Source organism: Oryx dammah, unplaced genomic scaffold (genome assembly GCF_014754425.2).
Source record: "Oryx dammah isolate SB20612 unplaced genomic scaffold, SCBI_Odam_1.1 HiC_scaffold_27, whole genome shotgun sequence".
Taxonomy (NCBI): Eukaryota; Metazoa; Chordata; class Mammalia; order Artiodactyla; family Bovidae; genus Oryx; species Oryx dammah.
In genome coordinates, this window is record NW_024070211.1 from 64,315,885 (window position 1) to 64,337,768 (window position 21,884).

At 37.6% G+C, this 21,884-nt stretch overlaps 1 protein-coding gene across 2 annotated transcripts in view; it reads right to left on the minus strand.

The window, feature by feature from the left end:
* PTPN4 (protein tyrosine phosphatase non-receptor type 4) overlaps nt 1–21,884 on the minus strand; it is a 194,246-nt gene that overhangs the window by 155,620 nt on the left and 16,742 nt on the right. For both annotated transcript variants that reach the window (XM_040228963.1, XM_040228962.1), the window contains exon 2: nt 7,154–7,308. In XM_040228963.1, the coding sequence (XP_040084897.1) occupies nt 7,154–7,291 (138 nt within the window). In that variant the 5' untranslated portion in view covers nt 7,292–7,308. The remainder of the gene's footprint in view (nt 1–7,153; nt 7,309–21,884) is intronic.

Consider the following 21,884-nt stretch of genomic DNA (forward strand, 5'->3'; position numbering starts at 1 on the left):
CATGATAAAAATAAAAAACAATCAAAGAATAAACCAAGAAATATGGTGACTTTATCCACAAGTATAAATCTAATTGATATTTCTCTAGTGCTTAATATTTTATAGTTTAGAGAAAAAATATTCAAATTAAAGAAAAGATTTAATGATCTATCACATACTACAATGTTGGAATTTTCAAACACTATGACAATTTTCAAACACTATGACATGGAACAACAGACTGGTTCCAAATAGGAAAAGGAGTACATCAATGCTGCATACTGTCACTCTGCTTATTTAACTTATATGCAGAGTACATCATGAGAAACGCTGGGCTGGATGAAGCACAAGCTGGAATCAAGACTGCTGGGAGAAATATCAATAACCTCAGATATGCAGATGACACCACCTTTATGGCAGAAAGTGAAGAATAAATAAAGAACCTCTTGATGAAAATGAAAGATGAGAGTGAAAAAGTTGGTTTAAAGCTCAATATTCAGAAAACTAAGATCATGGCATCCAGTCCCTTCACTTCATGGCAAATAAATAGGGAAACAGTGGGAATAGTGGCTAACTTTATTTACTGGGGCTCCAAAATCACTGCAGATGGTGATTGCAGCCATGAAATTAAAAGATGCTTACTCCTTGGAAGGAACGTTATGACCAACCTAGACAGCATATTCAAAAGCAGAGACATTACTTTGTCAACAAAGGTCCATCTAGTCAAGGCTATGGTTTTTCCAGTAGTCATGTATGGATGTGAGAGTTGGACTATAAAGAAAGCTGAGTGCCAAAGAACTGATGCTTTTGAACTGTAGTGTTGGAGAAGACTCTTGAGAATCCCTTGGACTGCAAGGAGATCCAACCAGTGCATCCTAAAGGAAATCGGTCCTGGGTGTTCATTCGAAAGACATGTTGAAGCTGAAACTCCAGTATTTTGGCCACCTGATAGGAAGAGCTGACTCATTCAAAAAGACCCTGACGTTGGGAAAGATTGAAGGCAGGAGAAGGGGATGACAGAGGATGAGATGGTTGGATGGCATCACTGACTCAATGGACATGAGTTTGGGTAAACTCCGGGAGTTGGTGATGGACAGGGAGGCCTGGTGTGCTGCAGTTCGTGGGGTTGCGAAGAGCCAGACACGACTTCACTTTCACTTTCACTTTTCACTTTCATGTATTGGAGAAGGCAATGGCAACCCACTCCAGTGTTCTTGCCTAGAGAATCCCAGGGACAGCGGAGCCTGGTGGGCTGCGGTCTATGGGGTCGCAGAGTCGCAGACAACTGAAGCAACTTAGCAGCAGCAGCAGAGCACCTTTTCATGTGCTTATTAGTCATCTGTATGTCTTCTTTGGGAAAATGTTTGTTCAATCTTTTGCCCATTTTTTTTATTGGAATGTTTGTTTTTATGATATTGAGTTATAAGAGCTGTTTGTATATTTTAGATATTAACCCCTTTTCAGTCATATCATTTGTAAACATTTTTTTGATAGTTTCCTTTGTTGTGCAAAAGCTTTCAAGTTTAATTAGATCCTATTTACTTTTGCTTTTATTTCTTTTGCTTTGGGTGACTGAGCTAAGAAATTATTGCAATAATTTACATCAAAGAGTATTTTGCCTGCATTCTCAATATTGTTAATTATTAAAGCAACACAAATCAAAACCACAATGAGGTATCACCTCAGAATTGTCAGAAAGGCTATCATCAAAAAGTCATAACAAATACTGGAGAGGATGTGGAGAAAAGGGAAACCTCACACACTGTTGGTAGGAATGTAAATTGATGCAGTCACTATGGATAACAGCATAGTGGTTCCTCAGAAAATTAAAAGTAGAATTACTATATGATCCAACAATTCTACTCCTGGGTATATATCTGGAAAAAGCAAAAACAGTAATTTGAAGATACATGCGCCCCAATGTTCACAGAAGCACAATTTATAACAGCCAAGAAAAGACTTCAGCCAAGTGCCATCAACAGATGAATGAATAAAGAGGTGGTATATATGCATAGTGGAGTATTAAAGGGAAAGTGGAGTTGCTCAGTCATGTCCAACTCTTTGCGACCCATGGACTGTAGCCCACCAAGCTCCTCCATCCATGGGATTCTCCAGGCAAGATTACTGGAGTGGGTTGCCATTTCCTTCTCCATTCTCTGAGTAATGAAATATTACTCAGCCATAAAAAAAGACTGCATTATTGCCATTTGCAGCAATCTGGATAGACCTAGGTATTATCATACCAAGTAAGCAGAAAGAAAAATGCTATGTATCACTCTTCTGTGGAATCTGAAAAATAATACAAGTGAATATATATGCAAACCAAAACAGACTCACAGATACAGAAAACAAACATGTGGTTACTAAAGGGAAGGGACAAATTAGGGGTATGGACCATAGACTAGATAAGCCACAAGGACTTACAGTATAGCATAGGGAATTATACCCTGTATCTTATAATAAACTGTAATGGAATATAATCAACAACAAAAATGAATCACTACACTGTACACCAGAAACAACATAATTTTATAAATTATATCAATATTTCAATAAAAAATTATCAGTTATTCTTTATTGAGTATATCAGAGATACTTACCAAAGAGAACAAAAAGGAAACTGAGGGAATAATGCTATGTGGACAAAAACAAAAAGAAACAAATGGTAAATGCAGTAAATGCGGTAAATCCTCACCGCATAAGTCTTATTTTGTCTTTAAGTACTGCTACCTATGAAGTGCCTCAGAACTGTGCATTGAATCATGTGTGCTAAATAAATGATCATACATTTTGAGTATTTTTCAGTTTTTCCAAATATCACTATATATGTCAATTTTACATACATTCACATATAAAATAAATTTATCAACCCCAGAAAAACAATTTAAATGATATAAAAGGTAGACAGTAAAAATTAAATCTCCCTCTTATCTCTGACTTCTAATATGTCAGCCATCTTTCAAGTAGCAAGGGAGACAATTGTGGGAGAACATTCTTAAGAACCTATGAAGGCGAACACAGGTATAGTTGTGTGAAGAGAATGTGTTAGATGGAAGCCTCCCACTAGAGGGACACGCTGGCAGATTATACTTTCCTCAAAGAGTCTACAGCAGTTGTCTGACCCCATGTGATCTTCTAGAACCTTGCTACTTTCCATCAACTGACAGTCGATTCCCCTTTCCTTGATCCCAAGTGTGACTTTGTGATAGTCTTGATAAATGGAGTATGATGGAGCTGACATTATGTGCCTTTCAAGGCCAGATGAGAAAAAGTAATATGGCCACATCCTGGTGCTATCTCTAAGGATGCTTACTTTTAGAAGGCAGTCACTGTGCTGTGAAGAAGCTCAGGACACAGAGAGGTCACATACAGGTGACCATCTAAGGTCTCAGGTAACTGTCATACGAGTGAGCTAGACTTCAAACAATTTTAGCCTCCAACCTTTGAGTCTTCCAGCTGAGGTCCAATATACGCAGCAGCAGGTATAAATTATCTCTGTTGGACGCCTGACTCACAGAATCCCTGAGGATAATAAACACGCCATGAAGTTTTGGGGTAATTTCTTGCACAGTCCTAATAATTGCAACAGGCTGGTTCTATAGAACCCTTCCTTGTCACACAGGCTACTGCTAAACAGCTCTACCAAAGTAAAAATAAAAACAGAAATTAGGAGAAAATCATCATAGACTGAAATCAATCCATGTATAATACGAATGCAGTTCAGTCCAGTCACTCAGCCATATTCGACTCTTTGCAACCCCATGGACTGCAGCATGCTAGTCCTGTCCATCACCAACTTCCGAAGCTTGTTCAAACTCATGTCCATCAAGTCGGTGATGCAACCGACTCATCATCTACCGTGTCATCCTCTATCACCAACATAATCAACCATGTCATCCTCTATCATCCCCTTCTCCTCCTGTCTTCAATCCTTCCCAGCATCAGGGTCTTTTCTAAGGAGTCAGGGCTTCGAATCAGGTGACCAAAGTATTGGAGCTTCAGCATCAGTCCTTCCAAAGAGTATTCAGGACTAATTTCCTTTAGGATTGACTGGTTGGATCTCCCTGCAGTCCAAGGGACTCTCAAGAGACTTCTCCAATACCACAGTTCAAAAGCATCAATTCTAGGGTGCTCAGCTTTCTTTATAGTCCAACTCTCACATCCATACATGACTACTGGAAAAACCATAGCTTTGACTAGACAGACCTTGGTCGGTAAAGTAACGTCTCTGCTTTTATAGTACAGATACTATATATTTTAAAGTTTCTAATAGAAACATGTTTTTGGTAAACTGATGATAATTTAGCGCATGACGGAGACAGATCTATAAGCCGGTTACAGTAAAATGAATGGCCATGAAAATAGAACTTGAAACTGAAGTAACAGTAATGAGCTTATGTCACTCCTATGTCCACACAGAGAAAGAGAGAGAACTAATAAAGTTCTATCAATGCCTTTAGCACACTTTCTCTCAGAAAAATATAAAGGAAAAACTTCCATGAGATGAATATCAGATGGAAAAAAAAAGCAGGCTTTGGCAACAATGAATATTTTACCTATGATACAAAAATCTTTAGGGAAAGTAATGGCTCCAACAACTAAGATGTTACAAATCACTCACTGGTAATCTCCAAACGAAACGGAGTGGTTCTCCTTCCCAGTGAAGATGCTGGAGAATCTAGAACTGTCCACAATGGAGATTTCTGAGACTTACAGGTACTTACTGGACATGAAAGAATAGCTAGCAAAGTTTAAGCTCCTCTATTAGTGTGCAGGCTATCATGAACCACTGCACAGATTGTAAGTTGCATAACTAGGGAACTGTTCACATAAATTAAAATATGCAGCATCAGTAACAGAAACGCAAAGCAACTCTGACACTCTGAATGATTCCAGACCTGACACCAAGAGGAATAAATATATTACATATCCAACAGTCAATTTCTTATATTGTTTCCTGTAAGTTTTCTGATATCCTAAAGTAATGATACAGCAAGTTCCTAGTAATATACTCAACTCTATTAGAAATGATATTTAAGTATACAAAACATATGAAAAAGATCTAAACATATATAAAATAAATATACTAAATATATATCTTCCTGAAAGAATAAGTAGAGAGCATGCTGATTACTACATTGAAAAACATAAAACTATTATCAACTAAAGTACACAACAAGAAAATTATGTCAGATAGCAAATGTAACATAAGCACAGTATGTGGTGAGAACAATTATGATTCATTTTCTTAGCAACTTTCAAGCATGTAACAGTACTGTTGCCATTAGACCCCATGTTGTACATTAGCTCCCCAAAACTTATCTGATAACTGAAAGCTTAACCCAATCTCCCCATCTTCCCCATCTCTTGGCCCTGCCAAAACTATTCTATTCTCTGAGTTCAGGTTTTTTTCAGATTCCACATATAAGTGAAATCACACCATATTTTCCTTTCTCTGTCTGACTGATTTCACTTAGTGTGAGGTCTATCCATGTTATTACAAAAGGGAGGAATTCTGAAGATTAACATTTTATATTACATAAAGATTTCAAAGTCTAGAAATACCTGGGTAACATAGCAGGAAGCAGACCAAAGTTTTATCCTGGAGATGCGGAAATAAGGAATTCCAGTTTCAATGTGGACTATGTATTAGGTACTACTGTTTTCATAATGTTAAATTTTAGGATGTGACAATGGCATAGCAGTAATTTATGAGATTCTTAGGCTGCCTTTCTTGGTGGCTCAGATGGTAAAGAATCTGCCTGTCATGTAGGAGACCCGGGTTCTCTCCCTGGGTCAGGAAGATCCCCTGAAGAAGGGAGTGGCAACCCACTCCAGTATTCTGCCTGGAGAATTCCACGGACAGAGGAGCCTGGTGAGCCTGATGGGCTGTATGTACCCCATGGGGTCACAGAGTAGGACTCGACTGAATGACAAACACAATAGGCGCCTGAAACACAGGTAAAGTATATCATCTACTTTCAGAAGGCTAGGAAAATAAAGACAGAAAAAGAAAGATAAAAGAAACAAGCAAGATGTTAACAGGTCAATCCAGGAAAAGGGTAGGTGAAGTGAAGTCACTCAGTCATGTCCAACTCTTCACAACCCCATAGACTGTAGCCTACCAGGCTCCTTCATCCATGGGATTTTCCAGGCAAGAATACTGGAGTGGGTTGCCATTTCCTTCCCCAGGAGATCTTCCCAACCCAGGGATTGAACCTGGGTCTCCCATATTGTAGGCAGATGCTTTACCATCTGAGCCACCAGGCAGATCTCTCTCTTTTTTCATTGATGGGCTCCAAAGGAATAGTAAGAAACGTGCCTTCTGAGGCACCTCAGTGCTATTACACTTCATTTTGTTTAATCTTCAAAGCCCCAATTTGCTTAGTTCTCCTATATAAAACTATGTGCACATTTAAATAAGCACCCTGGACCTTATTCAACAGGTCAGTGGTTTCCAAATGTTATTAAATTAGGAGGAAGGACAGTGTTGCTGGCAGGTGGAACTCCAGGCCTGTCCAGTCTTTTGACTGTGCACATTAAGTCGCTTCAGTCATGCCCAACTCTTTGTGACCCCACGGACTGTAGCTCACCAGGCTCCTCTATCCATGGGATTCTCCAGGCAAGAAGGGTAGGTGAGTATTATTCTTTCACCTTTCTATAGGTTTGAAATCATTTAAATTAAAAAAGAAGAAAAAGAGGAATGCCTTTGTTCATACTTTCAAACACATTTACAAAAACCTCAGTGGTAAAGAATCTGCCTCCAATGCAAGAGACATAGAAGATGCAGGTTCAATCCATGGGTCGGGAAAATGCAAAAAAGGAAGAGGAAGAGGAAATGGCAACCCACTCCAATATTCTTGCTGAAAAAATTTCATGGATAAAGGAGCTTCAGAGGCTACAGTCCGACACAACTGAGCACACACATGCATGCACCCACATACTACTGATGTGCTCCACTAACAGTCCACCGCTGGCTTGTCAACCTCTTAATAGACTCAATTTGAATTTAGAATGTGTATTTGATAGTTACAAACCCACACTAACAAGACTTTCCCCACTGAATAAGACTTTTCAAACTGTACTATAAGTAAACAATTTTAGCTTTAAAACTCAGTATAAATTCAGATTTATAACCAAAATATCAAAATTTTTAAAGACATAAAATACTTACATTAACTTTGAAAGCTTGTATAGTGTTATCCAGAAGAAGGATGTTGCAAACCACCTCTGTATGCTGTCTATCTCGGGCCAACTCTGATGCGCGTACATTGTAGGTTCTGCCAGCAGGCAATCGGAAACGTGAGGTCATTACTGTCCGCACAAGGTCTAAGTTGAAAAAAAAAAATTAACTAAATAAAGGGACAGCTGAAGATACAAATTATTTATATAAAAAGATACAAAGTTATTACATACTTTTCAACAACCAGTTAAAAAGCAATTACAAATTTTGAAACACCTGGATAGGAATTGTAGGTATAAAAGAAGACACCATCTTTAGCTCATCATCTAAACTAAAATTACAATTGCCTGGAGGAAGAGCTTTATTTTGAACTGTCCATTAAGAAGACAATAAACAAATTGTTGAGGAAGCTATATTCCAACTCAAAATACATAAATTCAGGCGTAGTCAAAAAGAAGGAAGGAGAATATGCTACCTCAGGCAACTGGCCATTACTCACTGACGCAAGCATTAAAAAGACACTGCAGGATGACAACAGGAGGGAAGATACTTGACTCCGGAGCTTTCCTTTTATTCAAGCTTAAGATATGGGGGGGAAATGGGAGTTTATTAGTTGGGATTTTTAAAATATAACTATACCCTTCATCTTACCTATCTTCAAATTCAAACTAATTCTAATAGAACTATTCTTAGGAAAACAAAAACAAATTAGAAATCTTAAGACTACAGACCTTTGCTTCTCAATTTGTTAACAGGGAACAAAGACTGCCTACCAAAAAATCCCCCCCCAAAACTGGTATCGTATCATTTTTGGCATGTTATGATGTTAAAAGACAATGAAATGTAGCTTTTAAGTTCTGAAAGAAAATCATATGAAACAGAATTCTATTCCCTCAAAATATTCCCTCAAAATTAGCATTCATATGAAAGAATAAGGCTAAAGCCATTTTCAGACATTCAAGAATTTGCAGTTTAAAATCCATAAAACTTCCCTCTTTCAAAAGACAAATGGATAAAGGAAACAAACTACACTACAAATAAACACAACTCTATAGAATTCTTAAATATGAGTAAGCAATAAGTACTAAGAAATTTAATAAGTAAAAGTAATAAATTGCAATTCAAATCGATGGTATTAAATAACTACTGTTGACATCATACTGCTCATGTCAAAATGATTAAAGCTAGGAGTAAATGTCAGTGTTATATATGGATAAAAATTGTATAGAAGAAAATAGCTTTAGCATATTGACAGAGAGGGGCTAGCCAAGTAAAATTCACAATTAAAAGACAGTGACTGACTGGGACTTCCCTGGTGGTCCAGTGGTTAAGCATCTGCCTTCCAGTGCAGAGGAGGTGGGTTTGATATCTAGTCAGGGAGCTAGATCCCATATGCCTTGGGGCAACTACCCCAACACAACCAAAAATAAGTAAGTAAATAAATATAAAGTGGAAGAATTAAAAAAAAAAAAAAAAAGAGTGACTGGCAGTGATTTCCAGTTCCATACGTAAAGACCTCAGAAGTCCTCATTCTGTCCTAACAAGTAAAAAAAAAAGGCAGAACAGACTGGAAAATCAGCAACCGTTCCTAGATCCATAAGAGAGGACACAGGGATAACTGCAAAGATTGGAGAGATAGGCAAAAACAAAGAGTCACAGCTTATGGAAGCAGAGATTTGAAGCAGAAAGTGCCACAGAAACCAGCACTCAGGTAGGAAAGACTGAATTCAGCTGATAAATTGCTTGCGGCTCAATGTGGTAATTTTAAAAGTTAAAAACTTCAGGAGGTGGGGGTGGGGAGCAGTCATACCAGGACTCACACAATATTGTGAGATACAGCTCCAGCAGTAGTGTCAAGGCTAGTGTGCATTGTCAAGGGCAGTGCACACTTGGAGGGGACAGAGTTGGCTTGGACAAGACACTGCACTTGAATAGGGAGAGTGCAACCACTGCTGATACTAATGGAGACAACTGATGGGGAGCTGTACTGAGCTCTGGGTGGCATGCTGTGACCATCCTTGCAAACAACCTGGCCTACACCAGCTCCTCTTGCTCTAGTGTTGTTCCCCTTCGGGACAACAGTCCCATTGCTGAGAGCGGAGAGAGAACACACTTAAAGGGAACAGAACCACCTTGGACCCAGAGTTCAGGGCTTTTCCTCTAGCATCTTAGGACGTGACTCTGTGCCCAAGAGGGCAGTGACAATCACTAAGCACAGCTCTGGCTCAAACCCGAGAATAGATCCAGCACCTTCATCTCCAGTTTCATCTCCTACCAAGATGATAGCTGTGAGTCTACCCTGAGCGAACATGTGATCCGTGCTCACTTCAGATCCAGCTCTCCTACCAAAGTCACAGGGCATCTGCAGAGTGTATAGGGATACTCCCATGTCAATATACCTTCAAGACCAGGACAGATAATGTGCTTCACCCAATTTCATAGACACAGAGAGTTTACCAAAATGAGAAGAGAGAAATTTGCCTCAAATGAAAGAACATGAGAGAAAACCCTGGAAAAGAAGAAGTGAAAAAAAAAAAAAACTAATGGAAGAAATAATTTACCAGATAAAGCATTCATAGTAAGAATGCTGCTTGAAATTGGGAAAAGAACAAATGAACACAGTCTGAGAAATCTTACAAGGAACCAGAAAATATAAAGAAAAATCAGTCAGAGCTGAAGAATACAATAACTGAAATGAAAAATACACTAGAAGGAAATTAACAGCAGACCAGGTGATACAAAAAAAAAGCATAAGCACTCTGAAAGATAGAATAATGGAAATTACTCAATCAGAGGAGCAAAAACAAAACAATTTTTTCAAAAATGAGAAAGGAACCTCTGAGACAATATTAAGCATATGCTATCCACATTATAGAGGTCCAGAAGAAGAAAGAGAAAAAAGGGTTGAAAATATTTGATGAAGTTATGGTTGAAGATGAAGAAGGAAACAAATATCTAGGTACAGGAAGCACAGAATCCCAAAAAGAGAAAACCAAAGAGACCAAGACAAACTATAAGTAAAATGGCAAAAGTTAAAGACAAAGAGGATTGTTAAAGAGGATTCTATACAGGATGCTTGGGGCTTGGTGCACTGGGATGACCCAGAGGGACGGAATGGGGAGGGAGGTGGGAGGGGGGTTCAGGATTGGGAACATGTATACACCCACGGCAGATTCATGTTGATGTATGGCAAAACCAATACAATACTGTAAAAAAATAAAAAATTAAACAAACAAACAAATAAATAAATAAAGGGAATCCTCTAGAGGAAAAGAGTCACATACAAAGGAACTCCCAATAAGGTTTTAAGTTGATTTTTCAGCAGAAATTTTGCATGCCAGGAGGGAGTAGCATATATTTAAAGTACAGAAAGGGGAATAAATACAACCTAGGATACTCTACCCAGCAAGATTATCATTCAGAATTGAAGAAGAGAGAAGCAAAAACTAAAAGAATTCATCAATACTAAATCAATTATAAAAGAAGTGGTAAAGGGCCTTCTCTAAGTGAAAAAGATAAAGCTACAAGAAGAATTTATAGGAGAGGAAAAACCGCACTAGAAAAGCCAAATATATAGTAAAGGTTGTGGATCAACTATTTAAATAAGCTATTATGAAGATTAAAAGACAAAAATCATAAAATCAATCATAACTGCAAAGAACTGTTCAGGGATAAATATGATGATGTAAACTATGAATTAAAAAACACAAAATGTAAGGAAAGGGAGTTAAAAATGTAGATCTTCTAAAATGTGTTTGAGCTTCTGTAACTATCAGTTTAAAACAAGTATATACAGTTATATGTCAACACATATGAATCCCATGGTAACCATAAATAAAAAACCTACAATAGATACAGGAAATCAGAATGAAAGGAACACAAGCATACCACTAAATAAAATAAAATCACAATGGAAGAAATGATACTAAGAAGAACAGAGAATAACAACCTGCAGAAAACAACAAAAACGTCAAGAAGTATTTATCTAACAATAATCATTTTAAATGTCAACTGACCAAAACTCCAATCAAAAGACATAAGGTGTTGGATAGACCTGGAGAGTGAAGTAAGGCAGAAAGAGTGACCTACAGAGTGCAGGTCACTGATAAGTCAGAAAGAGAAAAACATATAGTATATTAAGGCATATACGTGGAATCTATAAAAATGGTATAAATAACCTTGGTTGCAAATCAGAAATAAACTCACAGACATAGAGAACAAATGAATAGATGCCAAGGGGGAAAGGGGTGGGATGGAAGGAACTGGGAGATTGGGACTGACACACATACACTATCAGTCCTGAGTATAAAATAGATGACTGATGGGAACATACTGCACAGCACAGGAAACTCTACTTAATGCACCGTTGTGTCCTAAATGGGAGGGAGATCCAAAAGGAGCTGATGCATGTATATGTATGGCTGACTCATTCTGCTATGTAGTTGATGCTAACACAACACTGCAAAGCAACTATAATGCAATACAAACTACTTTAAATTTAAAAAGGAAAAAAAAGATGAGGTGACTGATTAGATTAAAATGACCCACCTACGTGCCGCTTATAAGAGACTTACTTCAGAGCTAATGACACACAAAGACTGAAAGTGAGGGAATGGAAAAACGTATCCCAAGCAAATGAAATGAAAAGAAAGCTGGGGGAACTAGACTTTAAAATAATCTATAACAAAAGACAAAGAAGGGTATTATATAATGATAAACAGATCAATACAAGTGGATGGAACATTTGTAAATATATATCCACTGGTATACGAACACCTAAAAGCAAATATTAACAGATATAAATGGAGAAATTGACAATATAATACAATAATAGTAAGGAACATTAATACCCAACTTCCATCAATGGACAGATCAACCAGTCAGAAAAACAGTAAGTAAACAGTCATCTTAAATGACACATTAGACCAGACTTAGTAGATATCTAGAGGATATTTCATCTGAAAATAGTGGAATACATATTATTTTCAAGAACACATGGAACATTCTCCATGACAGATCACATTCTAGGCCACAAAATAAGTCCCAACAAATTTAAGAGGACAGAAATTATAGGAAGCATTTTTTCTAACCAAAACATTAATTAAACTACAAATCAATTAGAGGGGGAAAAAATGGGAAAACACAAACATGTGGAGACTAAACAACATGCTATTAAAAAAAACTACCGGGTCAATGAAGAAGTCAAAGAGGAAATCAGAAGATACCTGGAGATGAATAAAAATTAAAACAAAACTTTCCAAAATCTATGGCACACCAGGAAAACAATTCTAAGAAGGAAGTTTAGGGCAAACACCTCAAGAAAGAAACAAAAAAAACCCCTCAAATAAACAACCTAAGTTACATGAAATTAAAAGACGCTTACTCCTTGGAAGAAAAATTATGACCAACCTAGATAGTATATTCAGAGACATTACTTTGCCGACTAAGGTCTGTCTAGTCAAGGCTATGGTTCTTCCTGTAGTCACGTATGGATGTGAGAGTTGGACTGTGAAGAAGGCTGAGCACCGAAGAATTGATGCGTTTGAACTGTGGTGTTGGAGAAGACTCTTGAGAGTCCCTTGGACTGCAAGGAGATCCAACCAGTCCATTCTGAAGGAGATTCACCCTGGGATTTCTTTGGAAGGAATGATGCTAAAGCTGAAGCTCCAGTACTTTGGCCACCTCATGCGAAGAGTTGACTCATTGGAAAAGACTCTGATGCTGGGAGGGATTGGGGGCAGGAGGAGAAGGGGTAGACCCAGGATGAGATGGCTGGATGGCATCACTGACTCAATGGACCTGAGTCTGAGTGAACTCCAGGAGTTGGTGATGGACAGGGAGGCCTGGCATGCTGCGATTCATGGGGTCGCAAAGAGTCGGACACGACTGAGCGACTGAACTGAACTGAAGTTATTATAAAAAGAGCAAAATCCAAAGATAGCAGAAGGAAGGAAATAATAAGGATCACAGGAAATAAATAAATGGAGACCAAAATAAAAATCAATAGAAAACATCAATGAAACCAAGAGCAGTGTTTATTTTTTATTTTTTGAAAAGATAAAATTGATAAGTCTTTAGTCAGGCTCACCAAGAAAAAGAGAGCCTAAATAAATAAGAACTGAAACAGGAAAAATTACAACTGACCACAGAGATACCAAAAAACCATAAGAAAACACTACAGATATTTACATGCCAACAAACTGGACAACCTAGAAGAAATGGATAAATTTCTAAATACAATACAATTTCTGAAACATACAATCTTCCAAGACTGAATCAATCCAAACATAGCAGTCACTAATAGTGAAACAATTAGTTTAAAAACTCCCAGCAAACAAAAGCCCAGGACTGAATGGATTCTAGCAAACATATAAGAACAACTAATCCCTAGCCATCTCAAAATATCCCAAAAAACTGAAGAGAAGGGAATACTCCTAAATTTATTCCATCAGGATACCATTACCCTGATACCAAAACCAAACAAAGATACTACAAAAAAAAAAAATTACAGGCCAATATCTCTGGTGAATATAGATATAAGAATCTTCAACAAAATATTAGTAAACAGAATTCAACAATACATAAAAAGGATCATATACCATGATCAAGTGGGACTCACTCCCAGGATACAATGATGGCACAATTCCCACAAATCAATCAGTGTAATACATTAACAAAAAGAAAGGGGGGGGAATCACATGATCATCTACAGATACAGAAAGAGCATCTGACAAAATTCAACATCCATTTATGATAAAAACTAATCAAAGTTGGTATAGAGGGAACACACTTCAACATAATAAAGGCTATTATGACAAACCCATAGCTAACAAATTCAATGATGAGGATTCTGGGATTAAGAGATACCAACTACTGTATATAAAGAGATAGGCAACAGGATAATTATACTCATAATCTTGTAATAACCTATAATGGAGTATTCTCTGCAAATATACTGAATCACTCTGCTGTACACTTGAAAATAACACAATATTGTAAATCAATTATACTTCCATTAAAATTTTTTCCAAAAAATTAATTTATATATATTTGCTATCTCTGTCCACTATTAGAACCTAGAAGCAAAAATATTCCAATAACACTGAACATACATACTGCCCTATGTACTACTCGACACTAAAAGAAACCAGGCTTTCTTAGGAGAAATGGCTGATTCCAGAATAGGACCAAAGAAAATACAAGGTCAGGCTAAAATATCAATATTTGGTGCCAGTAAGTAAAGAAGTCTTCAAAATCTGATGGGAAAAAATGAAAAACCACGAGAGGAAATTAAAAGGGGCTGCCACCAGTCAAATGAGACAACATAAGTTTCAAAATAAATAATATGAATAGATAATACTCTGAATAACACAAGAACGCACAGGTCTAAACTGATACTAATTTTTTTTAAGTGAGGGAGGAAAAAACTCTTCTTAGTAAAATAATGTCAAATGATAAATGTAGAATAATGCAAAAAGAAAACTGTCATTTACAACTAGCATAACTGATTCAGGCAAGAATCATTAATGAATAATAAAATCACTGGGTGTATTGAGGAATAAGATACACATACAATCTCAAAGTATTTTCCCATTGATTAGTTATTAATTACAATGGGGAAAAGGTATCTTTACCATGGAGAAATCTGTCAAATCCCACCTTCATCAAATGATCAAATTTATCCTCACCAAAATTACTGTCACAGGCACCATGATATTACACACTGAGAACACAGCGCCTATGTAATATTCCTGCAAAAAATGTTTAAGCTGAATCTACTTATGAAAAAAATTAAAACAATCAAACAAATCCAAATTGAGGACACTCTACAAACAACCCACTAGAGTCTTCAAAACTGTGAAGAGGGTGAGGGGAAAGGGAGAAGAAAGAGAGGATGTAGAATAAGGGTGGGGAAGCACTGTAGATTAAGAGATGTAACAACCAAATGCAGCGTGCAGTCCTTGATCCAAATATGAACTAGAAAAAAAAAGTCATATATATATACACACACACACACGTTACATATGCACATAACTGAAGAAATCTGAATGTGGAATGTATTTCAGACCATAGTATTGTGTCAGGGCTAAATTCCTTAAGTGTGATCACGTGGTTATATAGAATGTGTTGATTTCTAGAAGATCTATGTTTGCATGCTATAGAATTTTTAGAGGTAAAGTGTTATGATCATGATATCTGCAACCTTTAAATAATTCATAAATTTTTAATATATTAATACAGAAGCAAAGTAGCAAAGTGTTAGCAACTGGTGAACCTATATGAACGGTACATGGGTGCTCAATATACTATTCTTGCTACTTTTCCCTAAGTTTGAAATATTTCAAAATAAAAAGTTGTGAGGAAAAAGCAAAAGGAAATGCCTTCTCAATTCTGTTTTCACACTTATAAAAAGAAGCAGATAAGCTAACACCTTTGCTATCCAAAATTATGAAGCAATTAACCATGCACAAAAAGTTATCTGGATAGCTGACAATCCCTTACAGTTACCATTTTCTAAAGAATGTTCTCCAATGAACCATATGCTTTATCACAATCCTAATTTCTTATATATGATGCTCTGGATATAACTATAAATTAAAATGCTGGTATTGTAAGTACTGGACTGAATAACTTAGCTTACTGCTATAATACTGTATTCAGTGAAGGCTCCCTCAGTCCTCTGAGCTGAAGCTGGTAATACAAAACTGATTATCTTAGGACAGTGCTATCAAAACTATGAGCTATAATTCTGATATTTTGTAGGAGAAAAAAATCAAATTTAACAATAATTTTGACCTAAAATTTCTGTATATATTTAATATACCAAACATATCTGCACAGTAATTATTATAAAGTAACTTACACAGGAAGCTTATTTAAGAAATGGTATATAGTACAGCAAAAAAGTATCCCAGATAGACCATGTACAAACCAATGACCCAAGACGTGAGCACTGGACACGCACACTGATTCACTGATGTATAGGCAGCGTTTTCCAAATGTCCTTTGCGTATCCGGGCTTTCCGGGTGGCAATAGCGGTAAACAGCCTGCCTGCCAATGCAAGAGACGCAAGAGACACATGTTCAATCCCTGCGTCAGGAAGATCCCCTGGAGGAGAGCATGGCAACTCACTCCAGTATTCTTTCCTGGAGAATCCCATGGACTGAGGAGCCTGGCAGACTAGAGTCCATAGGGTTGCAAAGAGTCGGACATGACTAAAGCAACTTAGCATGCACACATGCTTTGTACATCCTTTATTCAACTGCTACTGACCTGCTACAAAGACTGTATTACAATATGATATTCATTGCGAACTATGAACAAAGGAATTGAATTGGAATTATTCTGTGTATCAAATTTACTTCTCTGAGGCTTTTCATTTTCTGTTACTTAATATTTTACATCTCATTATCCTATTTATACATTGTAGCATTTAAAGTACTATGTGCCTGTGTGTCTGTGAGATATAGACACATAAGGGACTAAGGCCCCTAAAGAGTTCCTTAATCCTGTGCCTTCAATACACCTGCTTACTCATGTAAACATGTCAGCAGCCCCAGTTACTAGACACAGCATTAGATGCTAGATACACACACACACACACACACACACATATATATCTAGATCTCTGTCCTCAATGAGCTCACAGTCTAGTTGGGAAAGAGACTTTAAATAACTCAGTGAAACAGTAATACTAAAAAAAGATATAAACAAACTGTCCCAGTGACTCCAAGAACTACTTCTCTTCTGTCTGTAGCTCATTACCTAAGTACTAGAAACAACTTCAGCAGCCACTAGTTCTTTCCCTCTCTTCCCCTCTTCATTTTGTAAATTTCCAAAAATAAATCCAATCCTTCGTGTACCAACAGTCAATGGAAAAAAATTTTTCTTGTCTAAAAAGGGCCAGTCATGTAGTCTATGTGGTATCATTTTGGGGGCTCTGGTGTTCCCCTCTTATTCATTCAGCAAAATGAATATTAACTAGGGGTTTAATGTAGAGCATTTTTAGATGGAGAAAAGAGAGAATGCTGGGCTATAGAGTTTTGATCCTTCCTTTAGAAAGCAACTACTTCAGGAAAGCAGTTTTCTTTGTAACTGACCACAAACAATAGTTGATAGCATATAAATGTTTAATGAAATGTTTCAAACTATAATTTGAAACTCACTGGCTATGAAATCAAATTAGTGGACCAAACACCAGTGTTTTTAACAAAATAGAATAGCATAAAAGAGAAGCTATCAAGAGCATGATATAGAAGGTACCTCTTAATTAAGTGAAGTGAAGTGAAGTCGCTCAGTCGTGTCCGACTCTTTGCAACCCCATGGACTGTAGCCTGCCAGGCTCCTCTGTCCATGGGATTCTCCAGGCAAGAATGTTGGAGTGGGTTATCATTTCCTTCTCCAGGGGATCTTCCCGACCCAGGGACTGAACCCAGGTCTCCCACATTGGAAGCAGACGCTTTAACCTCTGAAGTGCAAATAGTTAGAAAACTATTGACTTTACATCTCCTAATACCACCATCCAATCCTATTTATTCTCTCACGTTTTCATGGGTCCTTTCTGTTTGTTGTAAAGAACTGATTATTAGTCTTTCACAAATGAAGTTAGATTAAAAGAGAAGGTCGCCTGCAAAGGGGTCAAGACTAAAAAATACCAACTATGGGAAGTAACACTGATTAATAGTTAAGACCGTGGGCTCAGAAATCAGAATGTTTCAAGGCTCAAATCCCTATTACTTTTATGACCTTGATAGCTGCCAAACTGCTGTGCCTCAGTTTCCTCATTTATAAAATGAGCTGCTATGAGGATTAAATAAGATAACAAGAAGCCTTTAGCACAGTACCTGACATTCAGAAGTATCTAATAAGTGTTAGCCATATTATCATTATTATTATTAGGTAATACCTCTCTAAATACTAAAAACTGACTTTTAAGAAGAAATTTGGAAACGCAAATGCTTTTATTAATATATTCTAGTTACACCAGAATTAAAACAGTATTATTAAAAGCCTCAGAAACTAATATCCAAGAAACAACAGTAATCCAGTTGGATGGAACACAATTCATCAGAGGAACAGCAACCACTGTAGGTGGAAAGATACTAAAAACTACTGTGGATGAATTTGCATTAATTTGGGCAAAGGTCACATAGTCCAGAGGTCAGCAAACTACGGCCCACAGACCAAACCTGTTCACTGTTTTGGGGTCACGACGTAAGAATGATTTTTACAGATGAATATTCTCAATTGATCCAATGATAGGGGATACTAACTTTGAACCCTACTGAAGGTAAATATTATCCTATAAAAAAGAATTATATTCTTCTCATTATTAGACTAAATACAACAAAATATATTCAATTACTGTATTTTGATTTCACCAATAAAACTCTGAAACTTATAAAAAATAAAACTCTCAAATTAAATGTCTATATGTTAGATATACAGGGAAGCAACATGACTATATCAACAAATAAAAGAAGGTAAAAGCTCCTGCCCTTATGAAGCTTCTTTCTAATGAGGAAAGAAAAAAGTTACAAAGTAGAAAGCAGAGAATGTTGGAGCAGAGAGCAATTTTAGATGCAGTACTCAGGGGAGGCATGACTGAGAAGGTCATTTTTGGCAGACTTGAAAGGGAGTGCAAGAGTGAGTCATATGGATACTCTGCCTGGAGCACGTGCCTTGAAATGTGTTCCAGGCAGAAGGAAGAACAGCACGAAGACCTGATGTAGAAGCACACACGTAGAAGCCTGTCCCCGGAAAAGCAAAGAGGCCAGTGCACGCTGCGAAAAGTAGACAAGGAGAGTAGTCAGAGAGCAAGCAGGAGCTACAGGCAACGTAGGGCTTTGGTGGCCGTGGTAAAAAACCTCAGCTTTTTTACTTCTGAGTAAGACAGGACATTGGGCAAAAGAACACAGTCACCCTCTTAAACGACAAGTTCATGAATTTTCACCTTGCTTCTTTTCCTACTGATGTGTTGGATACAAAAAGCTTAGACTATGTCAAAAGCATGCTACTGCACTAACAGAAAAAGCAGTTAACGTCTGTAATATTACAAATTGGCAAGAAAAAAAAATTAAGACCCTATCAGAAAAATGAACAAAAAACTTAATGTTTCCAATAAGAAATGAAATCAGTAATTTTTTTTAAAAGCCTAGCTACACTATCACTAAAAGAGATATTCTAATTAAAGATATCTTAATTAGGTAAAGTGTAAATAGTTAGAAAATTATTTTAAATACTTAGTTAAATATTGTTTATTAAAACAAAATAAAACAAACTGTCATTTATCACTGTCCTCTAGGGAAACTAGTAGTAATAAAAATTGCTTCAGGTCTACAATCCTGTATCTGAAACCTCTGGTTTCAAAACACTTTCAGAATTGTTTTGAATTTCAGAATAGTTAAATTATAAGAGGTGATATTGCACAGCTACCTTAGATTAAGTAACATTCTTGGTTGTGTCTGTCTGTATTAGCCACACTGCTATTAAAATTTCTTTGGAAAACCTTAAGAATGTTCACTCTAAGGACTTCCTTAGTGTCCAGTGATTAGGAACTTGCCTTCCAATGCAGGTTCAATCCCTGGTCAAGGAACTAATATCCCACATGCCACGGGGTGGGCATCTGGGCCCATGCGCCACAACTAGAGAGAAGCCTGCATGCTGCAACTAAAGAGGCTGACACACCACAATGAGAGCTCATGAGCCACAACTAAGACCCGTCACAGTGAAATAAATATTTTTTTAAAAGAGAATGTTCACTCTATGGGGAATAATGTATAACAACCTAACATGAGTACAGGTCAAGTATGACTGCCAAATTAATTACAAAAACTTCTGTAGTTCAAAAACCATAAAAATAACCAGATGCAAGGTGGGTCACAATATCAGATCACTTGGGGGAACTTTTCCAAATCACAAAACCCTTTCCACTGAAGATTCCCCATTTCCCTATTAGATTGTGTAGTAAGTCACTGGGACTGACACAAGTATGGATTGGGCATAGTACACAATTTGGAAATTCTTGAAGTTTGTGAAATATTTTATAATACTTCCATTCAATAAGAAGTATCTTAAAAAGAAAACTGGGGGAAAAAAAAAAAAGAATACCAACTTAAAGACTGAAATTTCCCAAATATTAATCTCCTTGGAAAGTTCTATTCATTGGAAGAGTGAAAACTGAAAGTGAAAATGTTAGCCGCTCACTTGTGTCTGACTCTTTGCAACCCCATGGACTATGTAGCCCACCAGGACTATGTAGCTCCTTTGTCCATGGAATTCTCCAGGCAAGAATACTAGAGAGGATGGACACTCCCTTCTCCAGGGGATCTTCCCGACCCAGGGATCAAACTTCAGTCTCCACACTGCAGGCAGGTTCTTTACCGTCTGAGCCACCAGTAGTCCATATTAATGAGCACATATCACATTCAAGGCATTATAAGTACCAGGTAATACCAGTAGAGAGGCTTAAATAGGTGGACAAGGGGCTGACTATGGGTTTAGATTTTACTTTACAAGCAGATGGAAAGGAAATAACAAAATTATGAGCAGAAGTATCAAGTGGTCAGATGTGCATGTCAGATCACTCTGGTAGTAATAAAGAGGATGGATTAAAAGGGCAACACCAATGGCGGAATGCACCTTAAGTAGACTATTATAAAAGTCCAGATAGGATACAATGCTCTTTCCAAAAAAATCACCCATAAGTTGTGCCCAAGCATCATCCTGCCAAGTGGTGATAGGGCTACAAGACAGCACCATGAGGGCAGAAAGGGAAACTGAAGAGTGATGATGAGAGGCAATCCAGACAGGCGATAAGAAAATGATATCCATTTTAGAGTGCCAGGCAATAGGCAGTGACCCAGGGAAGCGGAGCCCGAGCTGTAGAGAGCAGATAAGCAGGTGGTACCCCAGCTGTCAGAAACACACATTAGGGAAACATGTCTTATTTCATGGTTCTTAAGAAAAGGCTTACAGCATAGTACAGAGCTCCAGTTATAATACTGGAGTTCACGAATTCAAAAACAGGAGACAGAAAATAGGACAGCAGCAGAAAAGACACAGGTTCAGTACTCAAATTAACCTACTTTCAAAACCTAAATCCATTATTTTCTAGCTGTGAAGGTCTAGACAACTCAGCTTTTTGAGCCTCAGCTTCTCTATCTATAAAAAGCAGATAACACTACCTATTGCACAGGGTTGGCAGGAGAACGAAATGTGACCTCATACATTAAAACATCTGGTAGAGTTCAAGGAATATTAGTTTTATCCTTTTCTTCTTATAAAAAGATAAGTTACAGAGTTTTTTCATCTAAGCTACAGAAATAAGAAAGTCTTTTGCTTGGCCACAAGGTCCGAAAGCTTACCCAAAGGGGCACTGTGCTGTGCTTAGCCGTTCAGTCGTGTCCAACTCTGCAATCCCACGGACTGGCGCCCTCCAGGCTCCTCTGTCCCTGGGGATTCTCCAGGCAAGAACGCTGGAGTGAGTTGCCATGTCCTCCTCCAGAGGATCTTCCCAACTCAGCGCCTGAACCCAGGTCTCCCAAAATGCAGATTGATTCTTTACCATCTGAGCCACCAGGGAAGACCAAGAATACTGGATTGGGTAGTCAATCCCTTCTCCCGGGGATCTTCCAAAGCCAGGAATCGAGCTGTGGTCTCCTATACTGCAGGCTGATTCATTACCAGCTGAGCTACCAAGGAAGCCCAAGGAGGCATTAG